The sequence below is a fragment of the Schistocerca nitens genome, chromosome 1 (assembly GCF_023898315.1).
Source record: "Schistocerca nitens isolate TAMUIC-IGC-003100 chromosome 1, iqSchNite1.1, whole genome shotgun sequence".
Taxonomy (NCBI): domain Eukaryota; kingdom Metazoa; phylum Arthropoda; class Insecta; order Orthoptera; family Acrididae; genus Schistocerca; species Schistocerca nitens.
Window position 1 is genome coordinate 233,541,010 of NC_064614.1, and position 18,104 is coordinate 233,559,113.

Sequence of the window (18,104 nt, forward strand, 5' to 3'; positions counted from 1 at the left end):
AGGACGCAATCCGTGGGACACACTACGCGGATGATGAAGAAGTTATTGATGCAGTACGACGTTGGCTCCGACATCGACCAGTGGAATGGTACCGTGCAGGCATACAGGCCCTCATTTCAAGGTGGCGTAAGGCCGTAGCATTGAATGGAGATTACGTTGAAAAATAGTGTTGTGTAGCTAAAAGATTGGGGAATAATCTGGTGTATTTCAATGCTGAATAAAACAACCCCTGTTTCAGAAAAAAAATGTGTTGCATTACTTATTGAACTGCCCTCGTATTTTGGACATCAAAAGCATGGTTACTATTATTAGTAGTGGCAGTCATCACCTAAGGACACAAAATGTAGTATAATTTAGGTCCATGATCAGTAGATTACTGAAATTACCTCTTGACAGAGGTGCCATAAAAATGTGTTTCGGCTGCCCAGGTCAGGGGGAGACTTACCTGACTTAGGGTTCTGGGCGGCCTTTCCAAACTCTGTTCCTTTTCCTTAACCTCACCAATCATTTTCCTCATTCTCCTTCAACCCTTTTGACAGCAGAAGGAGCCACTGGCTCCAAAACCTTGCAAACATAATACTTTTCATGTGTGTGCTTCTGCCGCTGCTTGATGAGTAGATTTTTTGCTCTCTCGAATTACTTACATGTTCAGAAATTCATTATTTTCATTTTTATAAGCTGTGATGTAACATTTAAAATTACACTACTGGCAAATCAGTGCACTTGTTGTTGGTATGTCAAATTGAAGTAAATAAAAAATAACTTGATTTACGTGAAACTCACGTAAGAGTATTGACAACTGTAATTCATATGAATGAACCAGAGCACAATGTCATTCACAGAAAGTCGCAGCACGTGTTACTTATACCTTGAATTTTCAGTGAAATATATTTAATACAAAAAAAAAGGGGGGGGGGGACGCACCACACAGGAATTATCTGCTTGGGATGGAAATCAATAGATGTGGTGTACTTGCGCAGACAGATGACTACAGTTTCGGAAAAAATGGATAATTTATTCGAGAGAAAAAGCTTCACAAATTAAGCTAGTTAACAATGCATTGTTTCACCTTTTGCCCAATGCAAGCATTTATTTGGCCTGGAATCTGATTAACTTGAGTAGAATTGTCTTCAGCAGTGAGCCAAACTGAGCCCTGATGACCAGTGAAGAAGTATCTGGAGACATCCCGGACAGCAGTGGGATACCAATCTGTCACATGCCATACTGCTCTGACAACATGGATTGATGGTCTTGGGTGCCATCTCTGTTCTTAGCTGCATCCTTTTGGTTGTTACTCACGGCACTCTTACACTATAGCAGTATGTTTATAATATTCTGTGCCTTGTTTTGTTGCCCTTCATGGCAAGCTGTCCAGGGCTTACATCTCAGCAAGATAATGCCCACCTGCAAACAACGAGAATATCTACTGCTTGTCTTCGTGCTTTGGCAAACCCTGTCTTGGCCAGCAAGGTATCCAGATTTCTCCTGAACTGAGAACATTTGGAGCATTATGGTTGGGGCCCTCCAACTATCATGGTATTTTGATGGTATAAAGCACCACTTGAACAGAATTTGTCACACTGTCCCTCCATCAACTCTATCAGTCAATGCCAAGCCAGATAACTGCCTGCATAAGGGCCAGAGGTGGACCAACACATTATTGACTGGCTCAGTTTGTGAAGCTCTTTCTCTTGAATAAATCCTCCACTTTTCTCTGAAACTGTAATTGTTTGTTTGTCTGTAGAAGTACATCACATCTACCAATTTCCATCTCATTCGGTTAATTCCTTTGTGTCGAGTTGTAAATAACATTCCTGTGCCAAATTGTGTGTTAGAATAGTATCTCACCTCAGCAACAATGAAATCCTCAGCAAATCACAGTTTGGATTTCAGAAGAGTTGACTTGCTGAGAACGCCATTTGCATTTTCACTCAACAAATTTTACAAGCATTAAATAATACAGTACTGCTGGTTGTTATTTTCTGTGGCCTATCTAAGGCATCTGACTGTGCGAGCTGCTGTATTCTCCCTGATAAATTGAAGTTTTATGGTATTGATGGTATAGCCAACCAATAGACAATGTCATATCTAACCAAAAGAATGCAAGAATTTGTGCTAAGAAATTCAAACAGTGTAGTCCAGGGACATTATTCTGACTGGGAAGAAATCACTTACATGGTTCCCGAAGGCTCAATCTTAGGTCACTGTTGTTCCTCATACACCCAAATGATCTACCGTCTAATATACAATAAGTAGAATTAGTTCTTTTTGCAGATGGCACTAGTATTGTAATCAATTCAAGCGTGCATACAGCAACAGAAGAAATCGTGAACAGTGTTCTTAAAAGTATCATTGACTGCTTTTCTGTGAATGGGCTCACCTTCTGTTTTAAAAAGACACAACATATTCAATTCTACCCAGGGGTACCACATTTTACAGACTATAAGATGCACCTCAATTTTTAATCAATTTTTTTAAAAAATAACAATTTTACAATTTTTATTATTAGATTTCAAAGTGGACTAAATGAAAACTAAATAAATTCTCATTTTATAAAACCAAACTGTCCTTTAAAATCCCTGTAAATCGTGATCTGAACTTTCTTCTTCTTCCTCTTCTTGGTCATTGTTGTATGCCACAGTTCTTGAAAGATTTAACAATAACGTCTTCTCTCATTCTAGACCATGACTGTGTTATCCACTGACACACTTGTTCGATTTTAGGTCATTTTAAATCCCCCTTAGATGTGAGTTCATGTTGGATTTCATCCATCATCCATTTGTTCCATTCCTCTCTTGTATACACTTTAAATCATTTATTTATCAAGACATCAAGAGGTTGCAACTGTTATGCGCAAGTCATCGTAGAATAACAGCAAGCTCTGTATTTCCCTGTATAAGTTTTACTTTCACAGAATTTTTCAAATTACTGCTGAACTGATCTAGCACAAGAAGTGAAATCTTATTCAGTAAAGCATCTTCCTTCACTTCCACACTCTGATAATCCATAATTTTGTGCCGGCCTCATCCATTCAACCCTTCTCATGTGTGTGAACATCACTGCCTTGTGGTATTTGGTCATTGGATTAAGTTCGGTACCTTCAGCACAACAAGAAAGGAAACAGTGTACTGCACATTTTCATATATATAGAGGGAAACATTCCACGTGGGAAAAATATATCTAAAAACAAAGATGATGTGACTTACCGAACGAAAGCGCTGGCAAGTCGATAGACACACAAACATACACACGAAATTCAAGCTTTTGCAACAAACTGTTGCCTCATCAGGAAAGAGGGAAGGAGAGGGAAAGACGAAAGGATGTGGGTTTTAAGGGAGAGGGTAAGGAGTCATTCCAATCCCGGGAGCGGAAAGACTTACCTTATGGGGAAAAAAAAGGACAGGTATACACTCTCGCGCGCACACACACACACACACACACACACACACACACACACACACACACCCATATCCAACCACACAAGCAGACATTTGTAAAGGCAAATAGTTTCGGCAGAGATGTCACTCGAGGCAGAAGTACAGAGGCAAAGATGTTGTTGAATGACAGGTGAGGTATGAGTGGCGGCAACTTGAAATTAGCGGAGGTTGAGGGCTGGCGGATAACGAGAAGAGAGGATATACTGAAGGGCAAGTTTCCATCTCCGGAGTTCTGACAGGTTGGTGTTAGTGGGAAGTATCCAGATAACCCAGACGGTGTAACACTGTGCCAAGATGTGCTGGCCGTGCACCAAGGCATGTTTAGCCACAGGGTAATCCTCATTACCAACGAACACTGTCTGCCTGTGTCCATTCATGTGAATGGACAGTTTGTTGCTGGTCATTCCCGCATAGAAAGCTTCACAGTGTAGGCAGGTCAGTTGGTAAATCACGTGGGTGCTTTCACACGTGGCTCTGCCTTTGATCGTGTACACCTTCCGGGTTACAGGACTGGAGTAGGTGGTAGTGGGAGGGTGCATGGGACAGGTTTTACACTGGGGGCGGTTACAAGGGTAGGAGCCAGAGGGTAGGGAAGGTGGTTTGGGGATTTCATAGGGATGAACTAAGAGCTTACGAAGGTTAGGTGGACACACACACACACACACACACACACACACGCACAAAATATATATATATATATATATATATATATATATATATATATATATATATAAACAAAGATGATGTGACTTACCAAACGAAGTGCTGGCAGGTCGATAGACACACAAACTAACACACAAAATTCAAGTTTTCGCAACAAACTGTTGCCTCATCAGGAGAGGGGAAGGAGAGGGAAAGACGAAAGGATGTGGGTTTTAAGGGAGAGGGTAAGGGGTCATTCCAATCCCGGGAGCGGAAAGACTTACCTTAGGGGGAGAAAAGGACAGGTATACACTCGCGCGCACACACACACATATCCATCCACACATAGGTATATGTGTGTGTGCGCGCGCGAGTGTATACCTGTCCTTTTCTCCCCCTAAGGTAAGTCTTTCTGCTCCCGGGATTGGAATGACTCCTTGCCCTCTCCCTTAAAACCCACATCCTTTCGTCTTTCCCTCTCCTTCCCTCTTTCCTGATGAAGCAACCGTTTGTTGCGAAAGCTTGAATTTTGTGTGTTTGTATGTGTGTCTATCGACCTGCCAGCGCTTTGTTTGGTAAGTCACATCATCTTTGTTTTTAGATATATTTTTTCCCACGTGGAATGTTTCCCTCTACAAATGTAAGAAGTGTTTCATCCATATTTGCTATTTTTGGTTTGCATGCTAAGTCCATGGTGCTTCATAAACCTGTTGCACCAACTTACTCTACCCAGAAAGTCTGTTAGGTTCCACTGTAGTACTAACTTATGACCATGTGTTTGAATCATTTTTTGTATTAATTCCAACCTCATTTTGACAGTGTCCTTGAATCCATTTCAGTGCATCTTCTTATAGTTTTGACCATTTTGCATTTATCCTCTATTTGAACATTTAGCTTTCCTCATTTTTTTCAGTTCTTCTTTACTAGCGTGCATCATGATTGACTTTTTTCTATTTGTGGAGGTCCAAAATGCTGCCTTATTTCCATGTTCTTCTGCATGTGCTTTCAGTTTGTAGCCTGCATTATATGAACACCATTTATGTAACTAGCTACCAACACAAATATTTTACTGTTACCATAACTTAAATCACTTTCATTTAAAGTTCACTGGCATTGTAGACTACAGTGATACATCATAGGCTAGACAGAGTTCTGGATTCGTGATGGCAAGGCAGTAGAGATCGTGACAGCAAGCTTCAACTCAAGTTTGTTGCATCAGAACACTGCTGCTGTCAGTTGAATCTAGTGTTTCCAGATAGAGATAGGTGACCCGTGGCATCGAATATATGGCCATTTTTAAAATTAGTGGGAATTATCAGACACTAGACATTTTCATATTAATTTTGAATATAATATGCATCTCAATTTTGGAGGCAGTTTCTCGAAGAATGTGAAGAAATTGGCTCCTTGCTTGTATTGTGCACTTTGCTGGATGTTAATAAAAAAACAGTGAAATTCAGAGAGATGGACAGAGGAAAGTGATGGATCATGCTAGGCAGCATTATTTGGTAAGTACTTTGGGCATGTTTCACACAAGCTAGGAGTGTGAAAAGATGTGAATATGGGGTACAAAAGAGGCTTATAAACCATTTATAAAAGAATATAGAAACAGTGTAATAGAAGATGAACAGGCAGAGGTACAATAATTTTTGAAAGACGAGGAGTCTATCTTCTCAACAGTGGAGGCTAGTAGTTGATTTTGTAGTGCATAGTTTGGGATATGGTGAGAAATTTGATGTTCCTCCAGTAAGTTTTGCACAGTCTCTAATTTTATTTTTTTGCAGGAGGAGAATGAAATTTTTTGTGAGCATACTTGGAACATTTAGCTGTACAATGAGCCTACTCAATTAGCCTCCATCAGCTGTGACACATCTGGTCCAATGTTCTTTCCATGATGTAAATACACTTTGGTAAAATTCTCTGGACTGACTTTTACACCATCGCTTGTCACAGGAAGTAAGGTCTTTCGCACTATCAAATATTTTAATGCATAGGTGGGCCTTCAGACGACCAAGGAGGTGAAAATCATACGGAGCCAAGTCCGGACTGTAGTGAGGATGAGGAACAATTTTCCAACCCATTTTCCTGATTTTCTCGTGATTCGTAAGTGCTGTATGGGGTTTGACATCGTCATGGTGTAGTCTGATGAGCTGACCCTGAAGTTGTGGTCTTTGGGTCTTGATGGCACGTTGCAACGTGTCCAGTGACAAACAGTAATGGTCCCAGTTAATTGTGGAACCAGGTTCCAAAAAGTCAATAAAAATGACACCACACTCGACCAAGAAGGAGGCCATCACCTTTCGACCTGCTGTTTGTGAAAGTCTTGGGTTCTTCTTCCAACGGGAACTCAGATGACGCCACTCCATGGATTGGGTTTTGCTCTCGGATTCAGACAGAAACAACCATGTTTCATTCTGGGCAATGACGCCATCATAACACTGTTTCCACTCTCCAGTAAAGGTCTTCATGAGACCCTCGCACACATTCTTCCTCATCATTTTCATTTCTCTTGTCAATAATCTAGGCACCCAACATGCACAGATTTTTCTGTACCCTAGTGACTGTACCAGTGATACCACACACTACCCAATAGTAAACAAGTCATTTCAGCAAAGTGTCATGTCATCACACAGCTGTCATTGCAGATGATTTGATCAGTGGTCTCCTTATTCTCATCACTCACCGCTGTCGATGGTCTACCGCATTGTGGATTGTCCAGTTGAGAGAAATCACCTTCTTTAAAACTCTGCAACCACCACTGTATACTGCTGCGATTCACTGTGTCCTCCCCATAAACAGGGAGCAACTTCCTGTGAATCGATGTGGCAGTCATCGCCAGTCTTGAAGAGGAACTCCATCACCGACTGTTGTCGCAACCTGACATCTACTTCATGGTCCATTATCGTTCACCTGTAAATGAAAGAAAATACTTTTGTATACCCACTTATACATAAATGTTCCAAGTATGTTCACAAAAAATTTTATTCTCCTGCAAAAAATAAAAGAATTAGAGACGATTCTGCAAAACTTTTTGAATGTGCTTTGTAATTACCAGCCTGAAGGGCAACAATAGATGCACATATAAAAATGGTAATGATGTTAAAGGTTTGAGAGAAAAAGTGGGAATGTCGCAAAGGGTAAGTTACGTTGATTTTTGTGAATGTTTATATATGAATGCTATATTCTGTCTGGAGCTAAAAAGAAAATAGCTATGCAGATATGGTGTATGCTTGGTTTAAAAAGTCACTATCCTCAATTTATCCAATGCTTATTTAACTTTTCTGATAAGTTTTGCATTTCCTTTGCAGTTTATAATGGCTTTCCTGGCCTTTACTAACATTCTCGTCTTCTTTTTTACAGATATACATCCAGCCAACAAATGACGACAAATACCTTCCTGTAGCACACACATGCTTTAATCTGCTTGATTTGCCTCGATACAAAACAAAGGAAAGACTTCGTTACAAACTGCTTCAGGCTATTCAACAAACAGAGGGATTCTCCATAGTTTAAGGGGGCTCTTAGGTAGACGTATTCTTAGCTGTTGCCAGAATCAAATGAGATTTTTGAGCAATTTGTTTATTATTTTATACAATGCTGCCTTTAATGTTGAAATATTCAGATAATGCCTATAATTTTTTGTATATACAATATGATCACAAATACATGTTGAAATTTGATATATTTTATTTAAAGTGTATGGATGTAGAGAAAAGTATTGACCAGAGACGATATTTTTTATAGCTTATGAATGCAGGACAACATTCTGCAGCCCTAGTGCACCAAATTTAATAAATATGTGTGCCTATAATTCTGCTCATTCGAAACAATACCATAAGCAAAGCTGAAAGTATTTTTATTACTAGACTTAAATTTCCTGTGGCTTTAATATACATCTCACACACACACACACACACACAATTATACATAAAAAGACTGAAAGTTAAGGAAATGTTATATATTAGTAGAGACATGTGGAGTTGTGGTACCAAAAAACAGAAAATCAAGTGCACTACAAATACTAAGCCATGGAATCAAAAGTTTTTGCTCAGAAAGGAAAAGAAAAAGTTGTAAATTAGCAGCAGTGATGATGAGGGATAAGATGTTAAACTGTTTGTCAGTATGTTATTGGTGCACAATAAAAATTAATTTCTTTATAATTCCTCAAACACAGTAGGTAAAGTGTAGCTTATAGGAAATTCAACAAGATGCTTTATGATATATTAGTGATTAATCAAAATCATCTCAGCTATATTATTACACATTTATTACGTTACGACCAGTTTCATTCATAGAACATATTCAGGTTGCGTAACTTGACAACCTGAAATTGTTCTGTGACCCATACTGGTTGTAAAACAATAAATGTGTAATAACACAGTTGAGTAGGTTTTTAGTAATCATGAATATTAGTGTCAGTTGTGGTGCTCAACATGATTAAGATGATTTATTTTTTAATATTGAAAAACAACTCATATTTTAAAAGCATCAATTACTTAATGCAAAGTTTTAGATGGAATGAAAATAATGCATGATAAGAGTCTTAAAAATCAAGTAATAAGTGGTGGGGAAAACACTGATATGTTGCACTTCAATACTAATAATTTCATTGTTGACATGAATTCACACTTGATCTTCCATTTGTTATGCTCTTGGAACTCTGTGCAGTATCAGAAGTATGGAAAACTTGTTCTCTGTCTCTCAAAAAATTTGCAGCACCTCCACAGCAACTTCTCTTTATTTCCTTTTGTGGCCATTGCTCTTTGTATTTATCATGGGGGGTAGTCATCCACTTAATAATTACATTAAAGTAGTTCATGGATTCAAGAGACACATTAATAGGATAAATTAATTTCATTTGGTGAGCTTTTTAGCCGACTTCATTACCTATATTTTTTCAAAATTATTTTGTATTCTGAATTTTTTATTTTTCAGTTTTACATTATATTAATATTTTCCTATTTTTATGTTTGTTCCATTCTGCCGTATGCCTTAACTTTGGAAGAACTTAACTTTTCTTGCTGTGTTATATTGTTCTTGAATCTGTTTTTTTGAAACATTCTGAACTGTTTACCAACTCTTTTTGCCAAAAGTGCCCCTCCTTCCCCATATCTCTCAGGAAAGGTGTCTGTAACTCATACATTTTATGACTGGCACTTAATGTTTAAGTAATGGTGGCAGCTGTATCATGAAATGTTGGTATGTCATGTCTAACTGTACAGTAGAGTTATTGTGCACATTCGCTGTGGTAGAATAATATATTTTATATGTTTGTTTTTAGTGTGGAATATTTCTCAAAACAGTAATTATGCTTCTACAGATGTAGATGAGGTAACAGAAAATAGAAAGTACTTGGAGGTGTATAGGCTGTTGCAATAATTATGGAAGATTAAGTTTTGTAGAAAGTGCTACTTAATGCCTGCTGTAAGAAGTTGCTCAGATTTGTCTGTTATGCTAAATGAAGATTGTTGAATTTAATTTAAACTATATTAAATTGTTCCGAAATGTTTTTGTTTTTTCGTATTACAGTTGAACTGTTATTTTGAGTTGTAGTATGTGGCTTTGTTTTTGCCTGCTAGTCATGAGAGTGTATGCATACTTTCAGAAAACTGTTGAATGTGTGATATAATTGTGATAGATATGTATTTGTTACAGTTTTCTTCTATATTGTAAGTTAACTACAGTGTTTGACAAGTTTGCTGGTTTGGCTATTTCCTGCAATTACAATATAAACTGCTAAATTACGTGAATGTGCAGTGCAACTATTTATTACCTGTGGTGCGTTCATAAGAGCTAAAAGGAAGCATGCAGTCAAAGTACACGAAAGAAAAATTAACAGAAACCTTATGGAGATGATACTTAAGTAAAGACAAAATATGTTAAGTTTAAAATATAGACTTCTTTTCTGCATTTGTAACAAGGAACTTACTTATGATAAAAAAAACCACCTTACTGTACATCAAGTTCCCATTGAAAAATTAAAGCATTGTGCACTGGCAGTGCAACAAAATTATACCAGTGTGCTACAGTGTGGTGGCCTGTAATCTTTTGACTTGACTTGGTAGTAATCATTACTAAATTGAATATATTAGTTTTATGCATATTAACTGAATTGTTTAAATATATTTAAATTTTATAATGAATAGTTTAACATTATGAGGAATAAAATAAAATTAAAAAGAAAATAGAATCAGTGGGAATTAAATCCTAGTCTGCGAATTACCAGCCTATGCTTTAGGCCATTCATCCACAGTAGAGCTGTGACAATGGCGCTTTAAAAATTGCTCGTATTACTTGCTTGCATAATATGCTACACCCAATTTCAAAGAAAAATATGGACCTTTTAAATTCAGTAATCTGTGGCAAATGACCGTCTTCCGCATTAAATATTTGTTCATAACATGACATGCCCTTCTTAGAACAACCTTGATATTCACCTTAATTACTCTCCATTGTTGATTCTACTCTGTTTAGCATAATATTGCAAATGTTACACACAGCTGGTTTCAGACTGTTAATATCCTATTTATTGCCTCATTTTATGTATTGAAACTAAGAAGGCCACCTCTCCTGGTTGTTTTTGTTTCCCAAGTTTAATTTTAGCTTCTTTTTCTTTCTTTGTTTCCCCTTTAAAAAAAAATCATTTTAAAAGTTCTGCAGTAGTAGAATCTTCTCCACTAGCTTTGTAAGGTTTTAATAACTTCAATTTCTTTGATAGTTGGAAGTAAATCTTGTTCTAGATTTTTATGAATGTTTGAGTATATGAGCTTCTGTATTGGTTCTGGACAATAAAGAAGCTGATCCAAGTATTTTGAAATTTTCAGTGTTACATAAGCTAAATCAGTGAGCCTCGTCCTACACCTCTCTGCTGTTAAATTTAAGTTACATCTACTTAACTATTTAAATCTCACTTTCTACTCCAAAGATCTGCTAGAAAGAACTTCTTTAGCAAATCTTCTGCAAAAAACACCTTCCTACTAAATTTCCTCGTGTACTCGCTTGTTTCACCACCATCCAGCCTATAGCCTTTTGACTTATAAGGGTAATGAGCATAACTAAAATGAATATATTAATTTTACAGTGTAATGAAAATGATAGTTGCTACTAACCATATAGCGGAGATGCTGAGTCACAGAAAGGCACAACAAAAAGAATGTCACACAATCAGTTTTCACCAAGAAGGCCTTCGTCAAAATTAGACTGGAGCTGGAACCAGAGACTGTGGTCATGTATGTGAGGTGTGTGTGTTTTTTACAAAGGCCTTGTTGGCCAAAAACTAATTCTGTGACAGCCTTTTTGTTGTGCCTTTCTGTGACTCAGTATCTCTGCTATACAGTGAGTAGCAACTATTCTTTTCATTATATTGTTACATTCCATCCTGAATTTTACTTGTATAAATTGAACTGATAAACATATTTAAATTTTGTAATTAATAGTTTAACATTGTGAGGAATAAAATAAAATTAAAAGAAAAGTTGGTAATAGTGGGAATCAAACTCATGTTCACAAATTACCAGTTCCTGCCTTAGACCACTCACCCCCAGCACTGACATGACAACAGTTCTTTAAAAAGTCCTCATACTCTACACTCATGCAGTATGCTACATGCAATTTCGAAGAAAAAATACTGACCTGGTGCTGTGAGCAATGTAGCAATCACAGTGCCAGAAGGGATGGTGTCACACCAGACCATGCGCAGTCGAAAACAGACAGCTGTGCTCTTCTCAGAGTAGATCGCAGCACGACTGTCTACTATTTCAGCACTTGACACTGGTTGGTTTCTAATTATCATGGAGAGAGCACTAGAACATGTTTACATCAGTTTTATTTGCATACCAGCATGCATTCAAAAAGAAATGCCACAATTTTAGTGCAATTTCTGGCTCACATTTGAAGCAATTGGTGTAATTTTAGTTTGTTATTTACAGTGTACTGTAGCACATTAGTACATGATTACTGTCCACTGCTCGCCTTGCATATTAAATGTAGTGTTAATATAAACCTACATTACAGATGATGTGTTGGGAGAAAGGCAGGTGTGTGTGCTATCTGGGTTATGCTTACCTGTAATACTTTTTGTAATACATGTTATTCGAGTACAGGTTAACAGCTTTTATTTCTGGAAAACTTTTGAGGATTACAGGTCATCTCAAACTTGCTACAAAATTTACAAATAAATCTACAGCAGCTTAAACTACGAATAACTTATTACTAATGCACAGAAAGTTCTGGTTGAGAATAACAAATTATTTACAAATAAAGAAACTACTCACCAAAAGGCAGAAGCACTGCATTGTCAGCAGATACAAAAACAAAAAGTACAGAGCTTTGCTTTGCCAGCTTTTGGAATGAAATTCCCTTCTCAAGCTGGACAGAGAAACACACACACACAGCACCCCAACCTCACCCCAGTACCTTCACTGTGGGCCATGAAAGAGCTGACAGTCAATTGAGCACAGTGCAGGGAGACAGGTAGGTGTGTAGGTGTGTGTGTGTGTGTGTGTGTGTGTGTGTGTGTGTGTGTGTGTGTGTGTCGCATGCGTGCCCGCGTGCTTGCCTTCCGGTGAGTCATCTCTTTATTTGCAAACATTTTATTACTTTACTATAAATTTTAATGGCCTTGATTGCTTGTTTCTTCATCTGTTGTGCATTTGTCATGTTTAATAAAACTCCCTTAACTACTCCACGAGTTAATTTCTTTTTGTAAAAAAAGAAGAAAAAAGAAAGCTATAGCTTTGCTAGGTCACACTGCCCCATCCCTAGTGGTTGTGACTGAATATGGTAATTACCTGGAATTGAACAAATACTGCATGAACCCAGGAAACTAGAAGTGAAAAATCAGTGAAGAAGACTTGTTCTCTCATAGATTGTACAACAGCTGCAATGATGTCAATAGATTACCAGACAGGAGTTGACTGACATTGCTCGTGATTAACTCACTGCAGTGTGTTCCTTATAGTCATGTCGCAAACCTTTACGGCAAGCAATTGTATTTTCTGTGAACCATATCATTTCAATCATACTAGCTCCATGAACATTTCTATAACATAATGTTTAAATACAATTTTTAAAAAAGCACATGATGGAAACAATATACAGATACACACCCAAAAAAATCGGTCATTGAGGCAGCAACATTCCATTACATGAACCCCTGTCCTCATCAAAGATAACTGCCACAACCAAGACCACGATTCAACCAACAACACTTTTGCACACCCCACGTGTTATAAAAGAATTATCCTTTACCTAGTTATAAATAGTTCACTTGCAGATTTTATGTAAAACTTTGCATTCTTCATCAACTAAATTCGTACATAAAACCATTACGTTCCTTATGAGCCTGTTTTTCTTAGAGTGTAGTTTTATATTGTCCATCATCCTTAACAAAGCCAAGTTTTCTTCCCATCCTACTACGGGGTCATTTTTGAAAGTGAAGTTTCTTCTCTTAATACAATTCCTTAGAAGCAAGCAGATAATGTGATGACCTTCCCTCTATATTAGTCAAGAAAATTGTACAACTCTATGCATAGTAACAACTGCTGATAAGCACCAAATATGTTACTGCATGTTGTTTACTATTTCTTGCTACAAATTAAAAAGAAAAAGACCTTCCTGTCATATTACCAGCGTGTTAATGTTTTTTTTTCTAGTTCTATCTATTACGACCACTGAAGACAAAAATCACTCACAAATGACCAGTGATTACAAATCCCCTTTTTTTCTTTGTTGAGACCAGCTAATAATGACCATATAGCTCTGAAGCGTGAAAAGTGAGTGGTTGCACTTCACCCTCCTTGTCAGTTGTCTTCTCAGTTTTCATTTAAGGACTGACAAGGGAATGGTCCAGTAAGACATGTCGAAACCTACCCTGAAATTTTTTACGCAAGAAGAAGACAATGAAAGAAATGCATTGCCTAAATTTTAGCTGGTAAGAGGCACTGCAAGTATTTTGTAAAAAATGTTGAAGATACATATTTTTGCGGCACGAATAATAGCTTATAACATCGGTTTGTACAGCCTTGCTCTTCTAGTGTGCGGCTTGGCGAATCACTCTGTAACGGTACTTTGACTTCCGCAAAGTTATAATTTACGATCGCGCACGCAGAAGAGCGCTGCGCCAGCGACCGATTTTATAAATAATTTTGTTCTTTTTTTTTTACTTTTGCGTAGGTTTTTGTTTTTAAGAACAAATAGATGACTCTCTCTCTCTCGTCTTGATACGAAAGACGTGTATTTTTCGGCGCTGTGTTGAATGTGTCTTTGGGTGAAAATTAAAATTACATTACAAAGCGAGGTTGTTTCAATAGCTAATGAAAAGAAGATAATAAAAGGAGACACCACAATTGGCGTCCTGGTGACAGGACTTGCAATCTTCGGATTTGATACAAGTGCAGTTTGGATTTATACAAGTGCAGTTATTATAATTGTTGGACATTTTATCTAATTTTAACCACTTAATAGCATCAGAAAATGAATTTGGACTAAGTCTCATTCATTTCAATTGTAATGTTACGTGCATGAAATTTACAACAATATTGTTTTCCCTGTTATTAATTCGTGTTAATTTTCATTTTCATGTTGAGGAAATTAATAGGTAAAAAAAAAAAAAAAAAAAAAGGGAAAAGGATAACGTTCCATAAAATAATTTGCACTTCAGAACCAGACATCAATCAGTCACGAAAAAATGACGAAACTAAGACACAGGACTGACATGCTCAACCAGATTCTGAAGTTACTTGGTGACCAAAACAGAAAATTTGACACTTTAGACAAAAGATTTGACGCTTTACACGACAATTTAAAACGTGACTTGGGAAATTTGACACTAAATTCGATGAACTGACACGGGACATAAAACAAAATTTTGAAAAACAATCGAGACAAATTGCCGACTTGACAGAAACCACTAGTAGTCTTGGAAGGAAATTTACTGACTTATCAGACAAGGTTACGAGACAAGAAAAGGTATTTGTGGAATTCAGTGAAGAGACAAAAACTGACTTACAACGATGTAATGAGAAATTGTTAACAGTAGTTTTTGAACAACAGAAAACCAGTACCCAAGTTGACGAATTAACGACAGTCACACAATTCCGTAAAAACAAACCAAGAACACTTAGACCTGACGATTACAGACCTTTCAGACAGATTAAATGATGTAACATTGGAGCAGAAATCCTTACAGGAAAAGTTAGAAAAGCTTGAAGACAGAGCAGATGTAGCATCTTTAAAGAATGACACAACTCTAGCAGAAAAACATGTACATGAATGCAAATTATGTGATGATTTTATTTTATTTACACACAGAACTTGGGGACACTATGGTGTAACCAAATGTACAGATAAGATTATACAATATTGCTACTTTCCAAATTTAAGGCGAAGAGTATTGAGTAATATTAGGAAATGCATCATCATGTCAGAAAGCCAAATATTCTAATCGCACAAGCATGAATGAATTGCACCCAATCATACCTAAGAGGCCATTACAGCTAATTTCTTTAGATATTGCAGGACCCTATCCACAAGCACGTGGAGGAATGAAATACATCCTTGTTGTGTTAGATGTTTTCACAAAGTATTTAAAATTATATGCTTTACGTACAGTTTCTACCACTGCTGTTACCAGACATCTATTAACAGATTATTTTGTAAGAATAGGAAAACCTGAAGTTAAATGCAGCATATTTTACCAGTTTAAAATGGAAGACATTTATTGAAGAACAGAATGTTAAACATATTTTAATTTCAAGATTTCACGCAGCAGGAAACCCAGTAGAAAGAACATTTCGAGAATTTGGACAGTTTATGAGAACACACACACCAGAGAAGCACACAAAATGGGTAGAATACCTAGCACCATTTGAACAAATAGTGAACAATTTAACTCACATTTCTACTGGATACACACCAACTGAATTAATTATGGATAAAACAGAAAGAAATTAATGGACAGACCCTCTACCTAAATTTACAGCAACAACAAATCATGTTAGTTTAGAAGAAAAGGTAAGACAAGCTTACACAACATTATGTGAGAAAGCTAAGGAAAGAAAGCAGAAATATGACAGAGGTGTCAGGAAAGCACAAACATTTCAAGTTGATGAGTTAGTTTTACTAAGAACACATCCTAAACCCACAAAACTGAAACATTTAAACAGGAAATGGCAGATCTTATACTCTGGACCATACCGAATTGCAAATATTCCACACCCTGGCTGTTATTCATTAGAATATCCATTAACACATAAACCCAGAGGTCTACATCCACACAGACATTTGAAAAAATACATACAGTAAAATGTTACCTAATGAGGAGAAGATACTTACAATCTAATGAATGCAGGTAAGTCTAGAAAGCAATGTGAACCATCCAATAGCTAATAAGATATTTGGTTATAAGAGGAGTTGCTATTGAGGCATATACACATTAGAGGAGGCAGAGAACTGAACAGAATTATTTTCTTTAGGAGGCATGTGATAATAGTAATGTTGATGTGAGTGATGTGAGTGACTGAATGAGATGAGTGAATGTAATTTTAGTTTAATAAGAGGACAAATAATACGGAGAGAGGTAAATGGAATACAAGATGAGAAAAGGGTATTATTATTGTAGTTGTTGAAGTAAAAAGTAAGTGGTGATGAATAAGAGGAAGAAAGATGATGAGACTTACCAAACAAAAGCGCTGGCAGGTCGATAGACACACAAAAAAACACAAATATACACACAAAATTCTAGCTTTCGCAACCAACGGTTGCTTCGTTAGGAAAGAGGGAAGGAGAGGGAAAGATGAAAGGATGTGGGTTTTAAGGGAGAGGGTAAGGAGTCATTCCAATCCCGGGAGCGGAAAGACTTACCTTAGGGGGAAAAAAGGACAGGTATACACTCGCACACACACACATATCCATCCACACATACAGACACAAGCAGACATATTTAAAGACCAATATGTCTGCTTGTGTCTGTATGTGTGGATGGATATGTGTGTGTGTGCGCGAGTGTATACCTGTCCTTTTTTCCCCCTAAGGTAAGTCTTTCCGCTCCCGGGATTGGAATGACTCCTTACCCTCTCCCTTAAAACCCACATCCTTTCATCTTTCCCTCTCCTTCCCTCTTTCCTGACGAAGCAACCGTTGGTTGCGAAAGCTAGAATTTTGTGTGTATATTTGTGTTTTTTTGTGTGTCTATCGACCTGCCAGCGCTTTTGTTTGGTAAGTCTCATCATCTTTCTTTTTAGATATATTTTTTCCACGTGGAATGTTTCCCTCTGTTTTATATATATATATAAACGCTGAGGAATAGGTAGGCTATATGTTATTTTGTGAAGAATGAATAATGGATAGGTGAGAATGTTATGAATAATTGAGAATATGTTGAGAGGAGAGAAACTAGATTTGAACGCTATATCACATGTACTCGTGGAATACAGAATGAAAGTAGTGGAAAGAATATTATTTATTGAAAGATTGGTATGCCTGAGATAATAACTTATGTGATGTCTTATATATTCTTATAACTAAAGGTGAAAGTATAGTTTTATGTGGAAAGAATTATTTACAGCAGCCACTGTTGGAAATATACCAGAAGATTTAAATCTATAACACTTTAACACTAATCTAATGGGAACCTGTAATGAAATTTTTGGAGTTATGTAGGCTTGACACTTCAGATTGGAAGAATTATTTAAGAGAACATATTTAGCAGTCATCTAAAGACATAATTAAAGCTCATCTACTGTACTGAACTAATGCACCATTAAATAGAAAGGAGAAAACAAAACGTCAGTCCTCTGTTGCGGCTCATACTCTCATCCCTCCCTTAGAAAAATTTATACATGTTGATGAAATATTTGACATTATATAATTCGTGATTATCTGACAGTATGGGGAGACATACACAAACATTTATTTATGAATAGAATTTTACAGGTACCACAAGGTAAATACAGAATCGATATACAGCATGGAATGCAGCAGCAATTATCTAAGAAGATTTATTTATTTATTAAGTAAAACATTTAT

The 18,104-nt window shown here is 36.9% G+C and overlaps 1 protein-coding gene across 3 annotated transcripts in view; it reads left to right on the plus strand.

Moving 5' to 3' along the window:
• LOC126246314 (probable E3 ubiquitin-protein ligase HERC4) overlaps positions 1-7,768 on the plus strand; it is a 248,291-nt gene extending 240,523 nt beyond the window's left edge. For all 3 annotated transcript variants that reach the window (XM_049948384.1, XM_049948386.1, XM_049948385.1), the window contains exon 22: positions 7,440-7,768. In XM_049948384.1, the coding sequence (XP_049804341.1) occupies positions 7,440-7,592 (153 nt within the window). In that variant the 3' untranslated portion in view covers positions 7,593-7,768. The remainder of the gene's footprint in view (positions 1-7,439) is intronic.
• Positions 7,769-18,104: the final 10,336 nt, after the last annotated feature.